Source organism: Microcaecilia unicolor, chromosome 5 (assembly GCF_901765095.1).
Source record: "Microcaecilia unicolor chromosome 5, aMicUni1.1, whole genome shotgun sequence".
NCBI classification, from domain to species: domain Eukaryota; kingdom Metazoa; phylum Chordata; class Amphibia; order Gymnophiona; family Siphonopidae; genus Microcaecilia; species Microcaecilia unicolor.
Window position 1 is genome coordinate 238230658 of NC_044035.1, and position 19579 is coordinate 238250236.

At 42.9% G+C, this 19579-nt stretch overlaps 1 protein-coding gene across 1 annotated transcript in view; it reads left to right on the forward strand.

Annotated features, from left to right (window-relative positions):
- Positions 1 to 19579, forward strand: part of GRAMD1C (GRAM domain containing 1C) — a 429857-nt gene that overhangs the window by 202734 nt on the left and 207544 nt on the right. Inside the window, exon 6 of the mRNA XM_030203917.1 lies at positions 692 to 772. Coding sequence (XP_030059777.1) covers positions 692 to 772 — 81 coding nt within the window. The remainder of the gene's footprint in view (positions 1 to 691; positions 773 to 19579) is intronic.

Consider the following 19579-nt stretch of genomic DNA (forward strand, 5'->3'; position numbering starts at 1 on the left):
GTCGATTGACAGTCATTTTGTACTTCTTCCATTTTCTTACTATGGCACCAACAGTTGTCTCCTTCTTGCCCAGCGTCTTACTGATGGTTTTGTAGCCCATTCCAGCCTTGTGCAGGTGTATGATCTTGTCCCTGACATCCTTAGACAGCTCCTTGCTCTTGGCCATTTTGTAGAGGTTAGAGTCTGACTGATTCACTGAGTCTGTGGACAGGTGTCTTTCATACAGGTGACCATTGCCGACAGCTGTCTGTCATGCAGGTAACGAGTTGATTTGGAGCATCTACCTGGTCTGTAGGGGCCAGATCTCTTACTGGTTGGTGGGGGATCAAATACTTATTTCCCTCTGCAGAATGCAAATAAATTCATATACTTTCCACAATGTGATTTTCCGGATTTAATTTGTGATGTGCTATCTCTCACTGTTACCAATAACCTACCCTTCAATTATGGGCTGCTCATGTCTTTGTCAGTGGGCAAACTTACAAAATCAGCAAGGGATCAAATACTTATTTCCCCCACTGTAGCTTCTTATTGAACTGAGGTAGCCCCATGTGATGGTGCAGATGCTGTAAGTTCCATACATGTACATGCATGGCTGTCTGTAAGATGTCAGATCTTTTTAGCTTTACTTTCACTCTTACCTCCTCCCTATCTGCAACTTTACTAAAAAGACCTTTTTTTTTCTCTGCAGTTTTTCTTTACTTCATTTGCTGCAAGGGACCGAAGCTACCTGAGTATATTTCGCATGTGGCAGAATGTACTGCTTGACAAGGTAAGCCTTAAGAAAGGATCACTTTCTAGCCAGTAGAAGCTAGTATGACTGACAGGAAGTAACTGGAATAGGAGTGGTAGAATAATTCTGAGTGTTGTTCTTCATTGTTTTCAAAAACTGCTTCAGTCTTTAACCATACAGGAAAACAGAATGATGTAAATGTGGTGGAAATTCTGATTTTATTCAAAAGTGTATTAAAATTAGCTAAAAAGAATGAACTACCAGATGTATTCCACATATTAAAAACCATGGAAAGAAGGCAAAATGACAGCCAGTATGGCTAAAAGGTGAGGTAAAGGAGGCTATTATAGCCAAAAGACTATCTTTTCAAAAAATGGAAAAAGGATCTGCATGAAGAAAATAGGAATAGCATAAACGCTGGTAAGTTAGATGTAAAACACTGATCAGGCAGTTAAAAAAACAATTTTAAAACAATTTTGCTGTAGAGGTAAAAACTCATAATAAAACTTTCAGGTACATTCAGATCAAGAAGCCTGAGAGGTAGTCAGTTGGGCCATTACATGGTCATGGATTAAAAAGGACCCTCAGGGAGAACCTAAGAATAGCCATACTGGGTCAGACCAATGGTCCATCTAGCCCAATATCTTGCTTCCAACTGTGGCCAATCCAGGTTACAAGTACATAGCAGAAACCCAATTAGTAACACCATTCCATGCTACCAATCCCAGGGCAAGCAGTGGCTCCCCCTATATCCATCTCAATAACAGACTATGGACTTTTCCTCCAGGAACTTGTTCAAATCTTTTTTTAAACCCAGATAATGCTAACTGCCATCACCATATCTTCTGGCAATGAGTTCCAGAGCTTAACTATTCTTTGAGTGAAAAAATATTTCCTCCTATTTGTTTTAAAACTATTTCCATGTAATTTCATTGAATATCCTGGTCTTTGTACTTTTTGAATGAGTGAAAAATCAATTCACTTCCACCCACTTCACACCACTCAGGATTTTGTAGACAAGGAAATAGCTGAGAAACTGAGTTCTTTGTTTTGATCTTGACTGCAGAAAGCATAAGGGAGTTACCCATACCAGAAATGGTATTTTAATGTCGATGATTTGGAGAAAACTAAAAATAATCACGGTGAACCTGGAAGATACACAAAAGTGTAGCAAATCACTTGGACCTGATGCTATACACCTCCAAAATTAAAAATTAAAATTACAGATTTACGATTAAGAGATCACTATGTTAAAATCATCTACAGTACCTGAAGATTAGAGGATGGTCAATAAAATGCAAAATAGTAAAAGAATATTATAAACAACAAAATTACTGCACAGATGTTTATGGTTTATTGGGTGAAAGCCAACATGGCTTTAGTCAACGGAAGTCTTGCCTCACCAATCTGTTACATGTTTTTAAAGGCATGAATAAACGTGGATAAAAGTGATCCTGTTAATATGGTGTATCTAGGTTTTCATAACGTGTTAAACAATTTTCTCAGTAGAAAGCCAGGCGACAGTGTCCTGTTGTTGACTGGAAACTAGTTAAAAGATGAAAAAAGTGAGTGGGGAAGCTAAGATGGTGATGAGAGCATATGCGGCAGTGTGAACTCTGCTGACATGAGACTGCTGCCGGTAGTCCGGATTTGATGGGTAAATGGAAGGGCAAGTCATGAACCTTTCCCACCAAGGATGGTGTTGGTGCTCCTCCCAGTCAGCAGTCTTTGGATCAGGATGTAAAATGTATGTTGGAGGGAGCTCTGGTGGAGGCACACTGCAGTGGAGAGCTTGTATTAGCTGTGGGAGGTGATTATTCCTTAATCCCGGAGCTATGAATCACTCCCCCGCTACCCCAAAGTGAAGCTGTGGCAGGAGCGTGAGCAATTAGAACTCTTTCGGATTGCAGTTTAGTTCCAGCTGTGCTTGGTAGTACAGCTGTTTGGCAGAATTTGGCTTCTGATGGATACTTTTGTGATTGTGGGGTCTCTGATGAGGCTAGGGGCTCCTTGGGAGCTCCTAGCAGTGGAAGGATTTCTACAGTCTATTCAGGTCAAGACGTCTGGTAAATTGGGTTCAGCATGGAAGTTGGTATTGGCAGCTGTAAGCCAGATGGAGAAATTGTTGTCAAATCATTCGGATAAGTTTATTGAGAAATTTGACTTTTGCAAATTTCTCAGAAACCCATGCCTCCACATTCAAGAGCTGCTTATATAATATCTGGAAACCTGTGGATGTATCAGCAGATAGGAGCTTGGTGTTGACTAATTTTCTAGAAAATTCCCCAACAAGAGACCCTTACCTGCTCAACTTTGATAGATATGTTTGCCCTTTAACCTGATCACAACTGGGTTTTGAGACTTTATTTCCACTTTCATGATTCTCTGTTTATGGGCAGCAGAAAACAAGTGAGTAATCGACCGTGGACTCCAGAAACAAGAGGAACAACCTTTATACTTCTAAGAAGATTTATTGATAAGACTTGACACTGCACTACGTTTCGGCCTATGGCCTGCCTCAGGAGTCTGTTGTTGACCAATAGATGACAAAATCTCCAATGTGGTATCTTTTCTAATGCAAAAAACATTAAAGAAGGGTCTTGAAAAAGACCGTAAGTTGAAAATAACATCAACTACGCAATCAGCAGAAGCACTGATTTTCTGAAGAGTCTGGGCTGTGTGTGTGAGTCTGTGTATTGTGCTCCAGTTCTTGAACGATTTTCACACTCTCTGCGACGCTGTTTTATTTGAACCATATCGACCCCTGAAGAAGGCTTGTTGCCGAAACGCAGCCTGTGTTGGATCCTTTGGATCAGTTTACTGTGGCGAATTAACTTTTTGGATGCTCTTACTCCTTGTTTGTATTGGTCATTTGGATTTCTCTCCACTTTCACACCTGTCATTTTGTGGCTGTTATTGAGGTGGTCAAGGGGGAAACCACTGCTTGCCCTGGGATTGGTAGCATGAAATGATGCTACTAATTGGGTTTCTGCTAGGTAGTTGTGAGCAGGATTGGCCACTGCTGGAAGCAGGATATTGGGCTAGATGGACCATTGGTCTGACCCAATATGGCTATTCTTATGTTCTTACAGTTACAGCTTTACTGGGAAAGGGATGAGGCCTTATATCTGGAGTCTGGTTTTGCTGAGGGCTTTAGGGTGACTTTTCAGGGTGAATAGTCCAGGCCAACAGGGTTGTTTCTAATTCGGTGTCCGTTTGAGGGATGTTGTACAGCTAAAGTTGGGTGAGGAACTTGGTCAAGGGAGGATTGTGGATCCTTTTGAGGAACAGCCGTTTCCGGTGATGCAGTTCTCACCTCTGGCCGTCATTCCCAAAAAGGACATGAGCAAATTCCGGTTAATACACAACCTCTCTTACCCCTCGGGTGCATTGGTGAATGATGGGATCCCACCCGAATTGTGTACGGTGCAGTATGTGTGCTTTGACGAGGCATTACGGCTTGTGTGCCGGAATGGTCCTGGTGCCCTCTTGATGAAAATGGATGTGGAATTGGCATTCCATTTACTGCCCATCTATCCTGAATCTTTCCCTGCCTTAGGTTTCATCTTCGAAGGGAGGTACTATTTTGGTAAGTGTTTGCCCATGGGTTGTGCTGTGTCCTGTTCCTATTTTGAGGTTTTTAATTCCTTTGTGCATTGGGTCACAGCGCAGAAGTCAGGCATTGACAATAGTACGTTATCTTGACGACTTTTTCTTTGTAGGCCCTGCAGTACGAGGGAATTGTGCCTCCTTGATGGCATTCTTCGAGGAGGTAGCTGGTTTGTTTGGTATCCCATTAGCTGCCAGGAAGACAGAGGGGCTGTCTATTGTGATTACATTCCTGGACATTGAGGTTGATACCGTGACGATGGTCACTAAGTTGCCAGAGGAGAAGATGAGTCAATTCGGTGAGATTAATAGAGCTTATATTGTGACCTTTTCCACTCCACCTACTTCAGATCATAATTTTGTTTGAGACTCTCTTTGAGTAACTCTATTGATGCAGCACTGCCCTGGGCCTACAAATATGCATAAAAGTCTTGAAAATTTAACTTGAATTGACCCCATCATACCATCTCATACACGTTTGTTCCAGAGAGACTCTATTTTAGTTCCCAAATCCTAAAAGGCCCTGCTTGCATACCTGGGAGAAAGTCTAGATTCCTTCACAAACACACACACACAAAAGTCTTCTGCAGGCAATGCTTTAATTGGGAGCACAAATACTGCCACCGTCACCTAAAAGAAGAGAGTAAAACACAAACTTGCAGCCCTACTGGAAATGCTTCAGTTCAGACATGGCACACATCTAAAACTCATAGGATGATTCAGCTCTTCTTGTAGGACTGATTGAGTAAAATGATGCATGCCAAGGAGCCATTCTTAAAATTTGGTGTATATTGTAGGACATCCCATACGCCTTGTTTTCCTGGAGCACTCTAAAGCAGCTAAAGTGATTTTTGCTCTCTAATAAGAACATAAGAATAGCTAAATTGGGACAGACCAATGGCCCATCTAGCCCAGTATACTGTTTTCAACAGTGACCAATCCAGTTCACAAGTACCTGGCAGAATCCCAAACAGCAGCAAGATTCCATGCTACCGATCCCAGGGCAAGCAATGGCTTTCCCATGTCTGTCTCAATAGCAGACTATGAACTTTTTCTCCAGGCACTTGTCCAAACTTTTTTTACACCCAGATATACTAACTGCTGTGACCACATCCTCTGGCAGCAAGTTTCAGAGCTTAACTATTCGTTGAGTGAAAAAATATTTCCTCCTATTTGTTTTAAAAATATTACCATGTGACTTCATTGAATGTCCCCTAGTACTTGTACTTTTTAAAAAAGTTTAGAATCGACTTTTGTACTTCCTCTTTTGAGTTACTTATCTAAATAATGTCTTGTCCCTCTATTGTACAGTGCCGGGCAGACTTCTACGGTCTGTGCCATGAAAATGGCAAGGACAAATAAAGATCAGGTGTACATATGAAGTATTGCATCATACCATATGTAATGAGTTTATCTTGTTGGGCAGACTGGATGGACCGTACAGATCTTTATTTGCTGCCATCTACTGTGTTGTATTTTAATTATTGTTTAAAGCCCTGTTTGGTAGGTCAACCAGCCTTCCGTTAAAGACACTTCTTCCCTTCTTTGATAGATGGACACCATTTCTGCTCAGCGTCCTTGGAAATCATCCCATAGTCCAGGAAGCTGACATGCACTTAATGAAACCATCTGTGCAGCCATGCATTTATCTCCAGGATGCAAGCTTCTCTGCCTTGGCCTTTATCCTTGGCAGGGAGGATGAAAGAGAGTGCCTCTTGTGGACCTATCTGCTTCACCTACTTTTCCAGAGCCATGAAGTCACTTCTGATACATTTGGAAGGGTGCCAAGCAATATCATTCATGCCAACATGCATCAAATAATAGGCTTGATGAGTCTAGGCAAGCTCTCCGTAATATCTTGAATCTTGGCACCAGGCAGACAGCACACCTCCCGGGCCTTCATGTCTGGTCGGCAGATAGACACCTCTACACCCCACAGAAGGGAATTGCTGACCATCACTAACTTTAGCTTTCTAGTGATCACTGATCAGTATCTTTGGGGATTTAGCTTTTTGGTTTCCCCCCGTTCTTGAGATGTTCTCACTGTCTCAACTTTCAGGGCTCCGTACTGGTTCTTCAGTTCAGGAGCAGTTGGAGTCATGGTACTGATCCTGCAGTGTATTGTGATCTGTGTTCAATTGTCCTCTTTCAGTAGAGCTTCTTTCTCAGTGCTAGAGATCTTTGATGCCTCATGAACCATTCCATCGATGTATCTTTCATTTTCATGGATGCTTCTCAATCTTGCCACCTCCTCTCTTAGTTCCTCCATTTGTTTCATGAGGGATTCAAGCTGCAGACATCTCGCACATGGAGCACCTCTACTTGGATTATGCTTTCTGTCTACACAGAGGAAGAAGCTTTAACTGGGGCAAAAGCTTTGGTGACAAAATGTTTTCCAGCCATACTTAAGTTGCAGAAGTTTTTGCATCTGTTGAAGGAAAAGAGAAAACAGAAAAAGCTCTACCAAATCTCCTAACTTTTCCTCAGCTGTTCTGTAGGTCAAAGAAACAGCTAGCCACTTTTCTGAGATCTAACCCTCAGACTTGCAGGGACTTCAAAAAAGTTTAATTAGGCCACCTCTCCTTTTGAAATGGAGGAAAAATAAAATCCTAGAGGAAGCAAGCAAACAAGCTCCTTGAAAAAGTCGGTCCTCTCTACTGAAACTTGAAAAAATAAAGCAACTGTTATCCCAGCAATATAAATGTACAATTTATACAAATCTAATCTTAAAATAACACTTAAAATAAATCAGGAAGGAAATAAGTATAAATGTGGAAATTAGATATATTTGTTTAGTGTTAATTTGCTATTAAGCTTAGATATTTTGAGCCAAGGCTTTCAATTACTGGCCAACAGGTTCTCTCCACCAATGTGATTTCCAAATTAGTACTTTCCAAATTAGTGTCAGCAACACTCTGTAGATCTGGGGGCTTTGGGCTGTGCATGCTTGATGGCTAATTGTTACCAGAAATCTACTTTAAAAGGCAGCCAATGAGGAAACGCTTTTTTCTACTGCAGATTCTATTCAGAGATATGGCAGCATTTTCTTTAGAAGAGGCATAAAGGTAGGGTTACCATGTATGTATGTCCTCCTTTTGGAGGCACCAGGTGGTGTCCAGGTGGGTTTATCCAGCCTGCCCATTTGTCCGGGTTTGCAGGCGGGCTGGCTGGCCTCAGGGTGCCCTCCTTACCCTCATGTATCTTATTACATCCTGGTGGTCTGGTGACCTCTTTGAGTCTTCACTGAAGGAAAAAAAACCCACTTTTTCTGCCCGGTGCTGCCATGGACCCACTTGCTGCTAGTGCTACTTCCAAATGGCTGCCAAGATTTCAAGCGGCAGCCTCGCAAGACTTCCGTAGAAGTCTTGCAAGGTCACTGTTTGAAGTCTTGGCAGCCATTTTGAAGCAGTGTCGGCAGCAAGCAGGTCCGTGGCAGCTCTGGGCAAGAAAGAGTGGGGTTCTTTTCTGACTTGGCCACTAGACCACCAGGGTGCAATAAGGTACGGGAGGGGAGGTGGATGAAGTTGTGTGGCTGTGTGGGGTGTCGGGTTTTTGAGACAGAACCGGAATACATGAGCCCTTGGGCCACTGCCGAGGAGCGGAAGCGGCAGGCAAGACCACCCTGGAACTGGATACACAGAAGAGCAGGACTGGAACTCTGGACTGGAGTAGAACTGAGGCAGGCAACTAGAACAGGCAGAACAGGAACAACTTCACCTGCGCTTGACCACCGTTCCTCCGGAGTTGAGCTCCGGAGTGCGGGTGGCCGGCAGGACTTGCAGGATAAGGCAGGAACTGAAGATCCAGAGGACCCACCCTGGATCCGGGGTACACAAGGGAGACTAGACTCGGACTGAAAGCTGCATGCAGCCACTAAGCCAGAAACACAAGACAGACCAAGGGGACAAGACGTACACAAAGGCTAGGCAGAGACAGGATTCAGGATATATACTCAGGATATACACACTAGCTAGGCAGAGACAGGATTCAGGATATACACGCAGGATAAACACACTAGCTAGGCAGAGACAGGATTCAGGATATACACGCAGGATAAACACACTAGCTAGGCAGAGACAGGATTCAGGATATACACGCAGGATAAACACACTAGCTAGGCAGAGACAGGATTCAGGATATACACTCAGGATATACACACTAGCTAGGCAGAAGCAGGACTCGGGAAATACAAGCAAGCTAGGCAGAAACAGGACTCAGGGTATACAAGCAAGCTTGGCAGAAACAGGACTCGGGATATATAAGCAAGCTTGGCAGAAACAGGACTTGGGATATACAAGCAAGCTTGGCAAGCAGACAGAAGAAGCAACCAGGATCTAATAGAGTCTTTGGGCAGGCAGCGGACCGTAGAATAAACCAGGAGCTAACAGAGTCTTTGGGCAGGCAGTGGACAATAGAATAAACCAGGAGCAAACAGAGTCTTTGGGCAGGCAGCAGGCAAAGGAATACACAGGGATAACAGAGTCAGGGCTGAAGCTTCAGCAGCTCCAAACACAGACAGAGGGAAAATGGCTGAAGCTTCAGACTCCAAATGCAGAGCAAGGCAAAGGAAGGACTAGCAGTCCACAGACACAAAGCAGAAGGGCAGCGCCCACGCAGAATGACTGGCAGTCCACAGACACAAATAGCAGATGGGCAAGAGCCCCAGAGAAAGGCTAAGTAGCAGCACAACAGTGCACTCACTAAGCTCACGACCTTTTGGCATAACACTCTTACTTGCCCTCCATGCAAGCACAACACTTCCTTATGAAGGCTCTCACTGATGATGTCACCTACTGCAGAACAGCAGCAGGGAACACACTCACACCAAGGAGAGGCTTGGAACACATAGGAAGAACAGGCAGGAGCCATCTTGGAAGCTGGCACAAAACAAGCGGGAGCCATCTTAGATGCTGGCTCCTCAGAGAGGCCTACACAGGTGAGGTCTAGTGAAGCAATCAGCACACAAAGACAGAGACAAGACTAACACAGAAACAGGAAGAAACAGATGGCTCCTTCAGAGTTAGACTGGACTTTGAAACTTTCCCTGGTCGGGGAGCTGGAGCAGCTTACGGACAAAAGAATGGGAAGGTACAACCCATCTGAACTGTGGACTCGATTTCAGCGATTAACCCAATAAGGACAGTTGTAATAGAGCTGGGAGGGGGAGGAGGGAGGGACAAAAATTGGGGGTAAAATGGATAAGTCTACATTGTTGTATTGTGATGATGGTTAAAAAATATTCAAACATTAACAAAAAAAGACTAACACAGAAACAGACAGAAGCCAGCATAGATGCTGACCCCCAGAAATAAGGTAAGTCTGAGGGTGGTCACGACCACAGACGTGACATGGGGAGCTGGAAAAAATCTAGGGAAGGGGACATATATGGGGGGAGGTAAAAGGAGGAAATGCAGCTTATGGAGAGGGGAGGAGAAGGGGGATATGCTGCTCATGAATGGGAGGGAAAGGAAAGGGGGACATTCTCATGATGTTTGCTGTTTTTGGAAATGAACATCTTTTCATTTTATGTTTAGAGTATGGAAGAAAATACATATCTGTTACTTTACCAATATTTTCACTGCTTATAGAATCTGGCTTCTTTTCGGGGGGGGGGGGGGGGGGGGGGGTTAAAGGTGATTGTACAGTGATGGGGGGTAGGGGCGTTGCAGATGGTGGGGCTGCATTTTATTTTGTGTTCTCTTTTTTGTCGCAGCAAATATGGTAATACTACATAAGAGGAGGGGGGTAATATATGTATTTTACTTATAGTGCCCTTTATATCGGTTTTTCTATGTTGCTCAGACTATACACCAGGGAGTGCAGTGGAGTATCTCTGAAAACACTTCTGAGTTTAGTAGAAGACAGACTGCCATGTTTTTAAAATGTTGGGTTGTTGGTTTTGAAAGGGTATATTTTAAGATTTTTGTGTATAGTTATCTGAGCTACCAGGTTGTGGCTGAATATAAGAGATTATACAGTTTCTGTGTTAGAAGGTGACGGAAACCATTATTTTTTTCAGTTTTGGCTGAAACTGAATCTGCTGCTCAGTTTCAGCCAAAACCGAAATTGGCCTGGCCCCACTCTCTCCATCCCCCTCCTCCTCTCCTCCTGCCCGGAACCAGAAAGATCCCCTCTCCCTCCGCCTGGAGACCCCCCCCCCAGGCTTACCGTATCATTGATGGTCTAGTGGTTAGTCAGGGCTGGAACAATCCCCCGTTGCTCCTGCCCATACTGGCTCTGCTGTCAAAGTGGCTGCTGGGTCCTTCCATGGTAGTCTCGTGAGACTGACACTGGAGGTCCTGGCTGCCATTTTGAGATTGGATCAGTGTTCCCTCTAAGGACTGAGTTGACATGAGCAAAAATTTTCTTCACAAGCAAATATTTTTGGTTACATTACCCTATGAGCACTTCTTACTGAGACACAAACACATACGTGCACACACTGGAGGTGTACACACACACACAAACACACACACTCTCAGAGAGGTTGGAAAGAACTCTGTGAACCAGGCTCTGCATGCTTTCTCTACTTATTTGCCTGTAGTTTAACTATGTTTATATTTACTCTGAATTTTACTCAGCTACTAGATGTTTAACGCAGCTTAAAGGAAACATGCTCCCCCTATACAAGTACCAATCTTAAAAAAAAAAAAAAAGACAGTAGAGGCATTTTTGAACATAGCAGGAAAGAAGTCCTTCACTGTTGCCTCCCTCGGTATCTCTGGTACTGATGGTGTTATGCACACTATATACAGTCTGAATTATGTACCTAAAAAATCAAAATAATGCATGATATAATAATAACAATATACTAAAACAGAATAGTAGTTGCAACATTCTGGAAATATATGCAGGTACTTCAATAATTGCCTCTCCATCAGCCCTGTAGCAGAAATCCTGAGGTTATTAGCAATCATAAAATGATTTACCTATCAATATTTTTGGTAGGTTTCCAATTGACCTCCAGACTTCAACTTCACTAGCTTTTACTTTACTGTTCCGTTACCAAACTTGTTTGGAATATGTATTATCTGTACCTAATGATTAGAGCAGCTAGCTGAGAACCAGGGAAACCAGGATTCAAATCCTACTGCTGCTCCTTGAGATCTGGGACAAGTCATTTAACCCTCCACTGCCTGAGGTACAAAACTTAAATTGTAAGCCTTTCAGGGACAGGAAAATATCTGCTGTACTTGAATGTAACTTGCGTTGAACTACTACGGGGAAAAGTGTGATCTAAAGCCAAAATCCAGTACCAGGCATATTGTGAAGTAATACAAAACTCACAAATGTCAGTCAAGATCTTCAGAACAATCCTGCTATACCATGATAGCACTGACTTACAAAAGTCACACAACAAGGGCCTACCTAAGAAAAGGCAACACCTTGAACATTACAGTTGGCACTAGAATATCATTACACCTATTGGAAAACTAAACAAGCCAGATTAATACAGATCAATCCTATATAGGTAGTCTATGTTAACAGAAAATCATGTCGCTCCTCACACAGGTGCAAACACATAGATAGACTCTCACCCAATATAGAATAATCAATCGCAAACTAAATACAGAAATATGCAGACAAAAATTAAACTAAACTCCCCAAGAAGCCACACTCTGCATACAGTGAACACCAGAAAAAGAGAAACGGTGATCCATGTCCTCCTGTACTGTGCAAAATAAACACAGCAGGCATAAATGTCAAAAACTGACATATTCCAGTCACTACATTAGTACAAAAAGTGGAAGATAAGATGATACCATCTTATTGGATTAACAATACATTTCCCAATTAGCTTTCAGAGGCCAAACCTCCTTCCTCAGGTCAGGACAGTAAGCTGCTGTTATGGTATCCTGTCCTGACTTGAAGGAGGTTTTGGTCTACAGTTAGTCCAATAAAAAGATATCACCTTATTTCCATTTTCTATTTGTGTATTATTACACATCTACCACACTACTTTATCCTACACTTAAAAAAAAAAAAATTTCTTCCTTTAGTCATTTACTTTTTCTAATGGTGTTGGTCCAAGTCTCTGGTTTTTGCTTTCCTCCGTCTTCTTTTAACTCTCTTGCCAGGATTTGGCTGTTTGTCAGTTTTCTCTCTTCTTATTTTTCTTTCAGCATTTTCAATTTATTTTTCTGCTTCTTTGTTCAGATTTAATTCATTCTGACTATACAGTTTTCAATTCTCTCTTTTTTTTTTTTTTTTTTTACTGTACCTACTGAAAAACTTCCATTTCTGTCCCTCATTCCAGCTCTCCTACTCCACTTCTCCTTATTCCCAAGTCTTTTACTAACTGTATTCTCTTTCCTTTCCCCCCTCCCATCCAGCATCTGCCCTCTTTCTTTGCCAACCCTCCCATCCGGCATCTGTCCTCTTTTCCAACCCTTTCATCTGTCCTCTTTCTCTTCTCCTTTTCCAACCCTTCCATCTGCCTTCTGTCCCCTTTCTCTTCTCCTTTCCCAACTCGTCCATCTGGCATCTGCCCTCTTTCTCTCCTACCCCTTCCATCTGCTCTTTCTCTCCTCCTTCCAGTATCTGCCCCCTTTTCTCCTCCCTTCCTATCCCGTCCATTCGGTATCTGTCCTCTTTCTGTCCTCCCTTCCCCAACTCTTCCACCCGGTATCTGCCCTCTTTCTCTCCTCCCTTCCCACCCCTTCCATCCGGTATATGCCCTCTTTCTCGCCTCTGTTTCCACTGGCATCTACCCTTTTTCTCGCCTCTGTTTCCACTGGCATCTACCCTTTTTCTCGCCTCTGTTTCCACTGGCATCTACCCTTTTTCTCGCCTGTGTTTCCACTGGCATCTGCTCTTTTTCTCGCCTCCGTTTCCACTGACATCTGCCCTCTTTCTCTCCTTCTTCCCCACCCCTTCCATCCGGTACCTGCTCTGTTTCTCTCTTTCTTTCCCACTTCTTCCATCCAGCATATGCCCTCTTTCTCTCCTCCCTTCCATCCGGCATCATCCCTATGGTCTCTTTCTTTCCCACCCTTTCCATCCATCATCTGCCATCTCTTTCCCCTTCCATCACTGTCTGCCTCCTGTTTCTCTCTTCCCCCCTTCCAAATAGAGTCTCCCCCTCGCCTTCTCCCCTTTCCAATCCAGTATTTCACTCCTTTCTCTGTCTCTCCACCCTGAATATCCAGTCATTGCCTCTGCTTCTGCAAACCAATAGCAGCAGTGGCAAGAGGTCATAATTAAGTCGGGGGAACCTCAGCCTCTATATTTGCGGCTGCTGATCCCTCCCTCTCCGACATCACTTTCCTATTCCAGGGCAGAGCCAGCAGCCCTGTGTATAGAGACTGCGGCCCTATGAGTGAATTATGATCTTTTGACACTGCTTTTGCTGGTTTGGAGAAGCACTGGCAGTAGTGGCGGCAGGAGGGAGGTAGGGAAAGTTCTGTTGCTTCTGCTGTGTGGCAGCTTGAAAAGAGGTGTGCAGCTGATCAGCTTAGAGGGAACCGTGCATTGGATTTGTGATTTGTTTTTATTATGCACGTATTTTGTATGTCGCTGATGTTTACAATGTGATTCCAAATGCATGAGAGGTCCATCTTCCCCTCTCACCATTACATGTGCCTTGCCATATATCCAGAGCCTACTCAGTACAGATAATTCCCATTTGCAATGCACACGTGCATAACATCTTAGGGTGGTGTGACTTGTGGCCCTGACTGCAGCCAGAGAGAGATGGTTGACATCATGACTGTCCACCATGTCATAGTATGGATTTGGATGCTGCAGTAGCAGCATGGGGCAAGGCCAGGTGGTTTGGCTGAGCTGAGGTAGGCGTGGGGGGTTGTTTTGAGGGAATATGCCTCTCCATAGTTTCAGCCAACGCCTGATGTGTACTTGCAAGAAGGATGTTGGTCCTCCAAATGGCCCCATACTAGCTCTTAAGTACTTCAACATCTCTGGTGATGCCAAAGATCCTTTAAGATGAGAGGGAGATGGCACAATCTTTATTCCGGTGCAGCTGTAGATGTCTGAGCCAAGCCGCACCCAGCACAGCTTCTGGGGTATCCCACATATCCATGGGGTTAGTAGATGCATTATGGGATGATGCTTCCTGCTGCAGGGACATGTAGCCCATGACTGATATACTCGTGGCAGCACATGTAGGATTTGGGGTGCTGTTTAGAACCATGTGATAGACAACCCCTCCCAAAGCAAACTGTCATCTGCTCTCACTACACTGTAATTAGGTTTGAGAGAATGGTGGGAGTTTGGCATAGCAGACTGTACATTGTGGGCAGGCTGGCCAGAGATAATCCAGGCAGATGTCATTGTTAGGTGTGTGTGTGTGTGTGTGCCATCTTTGTTGCAATAGTTTATTAAAAATTTGCTAAACCGCTCTTACAGACAGGTAGAACTAAGCGGTGTACAGAGTATAAAGGAAAGAGGAAAGGAACTCCATTATTCAGTAGTAAAGATAACAAAGTCTATAAAAATAGAGATAAAGGAAAGCAAAAAAAAAAAATTGGCATAGGAAAACAAGTTGCATGCCTGCCCAATCAGTCAGGACTTCCGTAGACTTGTTGAACCAACCATGTTTTCAACTCTGTTTTCAAATTTTTAAATTCAAGAATACTGCGGACATGAAGCAGTAAGCCATTCCAAATATACGGTGCAAGAAAGAAAAAAAGCACAGTGTCTGGTCTACTCGTAGTGTGTAAATCATGGTCCTTGAAGGACAAAATGGTGGTTATTCAGGGAATGTAAGATTGGAGTTGGGGTATAAGGAATAGTAAGATTAGCTAAATATTCCGGGTAACTGAACTGATGGGCTATTTTGTAAAAAAAAATCCTTTTTTCCACAGTTAACCAGTGATAGGCTTTTTTGTTGTGCACACCGAATAGATCATATTACACCGTTATTACAATACTAATAGCCGTATTTTGGAGGGCTTATAGTTTGTTTGTTTTTTAGAAGAGTGTGGATACCCCACATAGATTACATTACAGTAATTCAGGCAGGACATGAAAAATGACAAGAAGTGCATGAAAGCTAGCTGGATCAAATAAATGACAAATATTGCATATTTGGCAAAAAATAAAGAAACTAATTTTTGATAATTCAGAAATCTGAGGGAGAAAAGAAAGTGAGGAATCTAGTATGATTCCTAAATACCAGAAACTTGAAACAGGTTTAATTTGAGTTTCAAACAGTAACAACTGAGAAGAAGGAGAAGTTATAGGACCAGATAACCAGTTCTGTTAACCGGTTGGAAATAGAGTCTAAACAGGACTGAAGTGGGGCAAGAGAGGGTGAGAACGGATTAGTTGGATATAAGAGGAGAATGTCATCTGCAGAAGTCCTGCAAGATCACTACTGGAAGTCTCAGCAGCCATTTTAAAAAGGCAGAGCCACTGAGAGGATCAGCGGCAGCAGGCAGGAAAGTGTGGAGATCTTTCCTACCCCAATGTAGTCACTAGACCACCAGGGTGCCGGCACCCATGGCCGGAGGGGAGGTGGATGAAGTCGGGTCGGGATGATAAAAAGCTGAAGCCATTTAGGTGAGTCTCTGTTTCCCCTTCCTCATGCAGCCTTCATCGTCGTACACTCAAAACAAAGCAAGCAAACCTATGAGCTGCTGCATCCACTTTGTCGTTTGCTGGTTGCATTTTTATTTAATCTCACTTATGTTTTCAAACATGCCAGCTTGTGCAGCATATGGATGTACACAGAGGACGTATAATAACGGAATAACTTTTCATAGGTAGAGAAGTAATTTGTTATAAATTGTAATGAGTATGTCATTTGAAGGGGCTAGTCATAGGGACACCGTAGCACTGTTATATTCATGTAGAGATTTTCTTCTCCTGGTAAAGGGTCACTAAAATAGACATGATGTGAGAATCAGGTGCTTAACATTCAGAGTTTCTATCTATCTATTTACTTATTTATGGCATTTATATCCCACATTAAACATGAGTTAGGTTGAAACCTGGGAGCATTTAAAATCTTTTATTTTTCTGTGCCTACATAAAAAAAAAAATAGATGGCATGTGGGAACTTGCTCCTTTTCTTTTGTGGTTTGCAGTGGTATATTATAAAAATGCACTTGCCATTTTTATTACTACTTTTTCACAGAGAGGTATTGAATAATGAGGGGAAGGGCTTCCTTCATTAGTCTAAATGTCCCAACATTGTCCAGTTCAGCACACGATTAGCTACCAAGTTCATACAAAGTTAATTATGTTCAGTAGAAAATAAATCTGTTGCCTTAGGCTGCTTGCTATGTAAATATTCCATCACTGTTTCATTATTGCTACCAAGTATTACATATTAAGGGTATTTGCTTTAAACTGTTTTAATTCATTTATCCAGTCCTTACGTGCACATGGTTTTGCCTTTTAAACTCAAAGGTGAATCTTAAGGGTGGTTGAACAATTAGGTTTAAACTCTGTTGTTTCTGTCTTCATTTGTTTTGGAATTTGGACTGCTTTGGGTCTTATGCTGATCTGTACATCTGCTGTCTTAGCAGAGTATGGAAGAAAATGATTTATGTTACTTTTACTAGTATTTTTACTGCTTATAGAATCTATTTTTCTTGGGGGTGGGGGGTTAAGGTGACTGCGGCACAGCAAGGGCTGGGTGGGCCAGGAGCTGGGATGGAGGAAATTACTTGCAGTGGGGATGGGTTAGATTTCCCACGGGGACAGACAGGGATGGGTTAGATTTCGGCGGGGACGGGTTAGATTTCTGTCTCCGTGCAACTCTCTAATACAGAGTAAGGACAAGGGAAATGGATCACCTCACGTTTGCTGGCATTCAAGAAAAGATAGGTTCCTTCAGCCAGCCACTGCTTTTAGGCAAGACAGAAGTGGTGTAATATCTGGGTTAAGAACGCTAAAAGAAAATAGAACTTGAATGGCTACAACCAAGAGTTTGAATAAGCAAAACATTGCCAGAAAAACATTGAAAAGTAAACTCTGTGGTACACCAGGGTGGGGGGGTCGATACATGTTGGATATAAATGAACCAACAGACATCTGATAGAAACGAGTCAAGATAGAAAGAAACCCACTGGTGGACCACCCTGCTGACCTCTAATCTGCATAAGCAGGACAGGAGCAGAGTTTGGGCCACCAGGTCAAATGCAGAGGAAAAATCCAAAGAAATCAAAACAGTTGAGTGACACTTGTCTAGTGCAGACCAGATCTCATCACTAAGTGAAACTAAAAGGAACTCTGTGCTATGGCAGCTTAGGAAGCCTGCCTTCCTAGGGTGTAGGGCTAGAGAGCTATCTGGGAAGGAATTAAGTTTACTCAAGACCATCTTTACCATTAGACTTACCTTTTTAACAAGACTGACCATAATAATCAATAATAGGAACTCCAACACATCACTACTTACTAGATAATCTGTCTGTTTTCTGATTTATTGAATTGATTAATCTATCTGTTTTCTGATTTATTGAATTGATTATACCCATTTTGTTACACTTGTTCTTTATGTAACCAATTGCTTATCTACTCTTGATTGACGATTGTCATGATGTATTAATGTAAGCCACATTGAGTCTGCAAATAGGTGGGAAAATGTGGGATACAAATGCAACAAATAAACAAATATAAATTAATGCAGCAAACACAAAAGACAGATTGGTATGAGTCAAAAGTTATGAGGGGGGGGGGTCCACCATCGCATGTTTCTAAGTTACGGGAACATATCTCTGGTAAGATTCATCTGCAAGAGAGGAAGAACAGAAGAGAAGTACAGAAAAAAAGCTTCCAAGAAAGCTAGGCTGGCCCAGGGTGTAGCGGTGAAGAAGAAGGTTGTAAGAAAGATGAATATTTGTCCATTTTAAAGAGGGTCAGCTCATGAACTGTGGACCATTTGGAAGCTGCAGAAGGGGAACATATAGAAGTGGGGGGGGGAGGGGAAGACTGAGCTTGTAGCGCTATAGAAATGCTAACTAGTAGTAGTAGTAGTAGTGAGCTTGAAGGTGATGAGTTTAGCCTGCCATTTCACTGTCATGCATCCGGCAAAACTGAATTTAAGGGGGCTGAAGTATCAAAAGAGCCTACAAGTGTGAAAGGGCGAAGAATTTGAAAAAATTGTCTAGGCCTGTTTGCAATGGAAATAGTTCTTGAAATAAGCGCTGCTTTGAATTTCCTTGTTTCCATCCTGTATTTACTTCTAGCAAACCATAGCAAAGGAATTTCTGCCAGCGACGCTTTGCATGACGGACCTGCCATTGTAAAAGACGTAAACTTTCATTGAACTAGATGGTTTTGCCTTGCAGGCTCATTCTGTGGGTGGCTTGGCAAGCTGGTGCCAGATCATCCACACTGGAAGCTAGTTTAGTGGAAAGGTTGAAACTCTGCGAGTCAAGAGTGTCCTCAGGAGGAGGCGTTGACCAAGAGCCTCAAGTTTCAGGCTAGTAAGAGGGTGTCAAGAACATTATAAATTCAGGTTAAATCCTAAACCTGAAATGAGAGAGAAAATTGCTCTCCCATGAGACTGAGATAGGTTAAAAGCCCCCAAAGCCAAGAGTGGGGAGTAAGAGATTCAAATGGGGGTTCAACTGAGGGTTCAGCATGGGCCGTACTCTCATTCATGCAGCAGAATACTGTAGGTTACACATGACCTTGCTGCATTTATATGATGGAAGCTGTGCTATGCATATGGCTGGTATGACTTCAGGCACATAAATGTTAAGTGCACTGATGCCAGATTATATTAGTATTCTATAATGGAGTCTGGGCACCCAGACTGTCACCATGGTGCATCAGGGCGCCTAAATGGAGGTGCCTAGTTATAGAATTGACCCCAGAGTGTTTGAAACAAATTAGGTTAGTGTAGCAGTGTGCATGAGGATATGATGCTGAGCCTCAACAGAGACAGCCACTCAGAGAGGTGAAAGTAAACAAAACAGTCTGTTTATGTTCAAAAGAATGTTAAATCCTGCTCCCTTTACAGACTTGATAAACTTAAGAAATAAAGTCTGTATGCACTAGTCTTGTCTTTAGTGTTAACCAAAACCAGGCTTGGCTCTGGGCTGGCCTCCAGGATTAGAATTTCACAATGGTTCAAAGGTAAAACTTTGCCTATCTGCATTAAGCTTCTGCTGCTTGCTTATCTGTGGTGAAGACAAATGCTGGAGGGTTGCGCTTGACCTCCTTGGTTTGCATGTGCTCAGTTTTTATTTGGCTACCTGAACCATGTCTTCCCTGCCCTGGTTTGAATGAGCCATGGCCTTTCTGCTCTGTACTGCAGGATTCAAG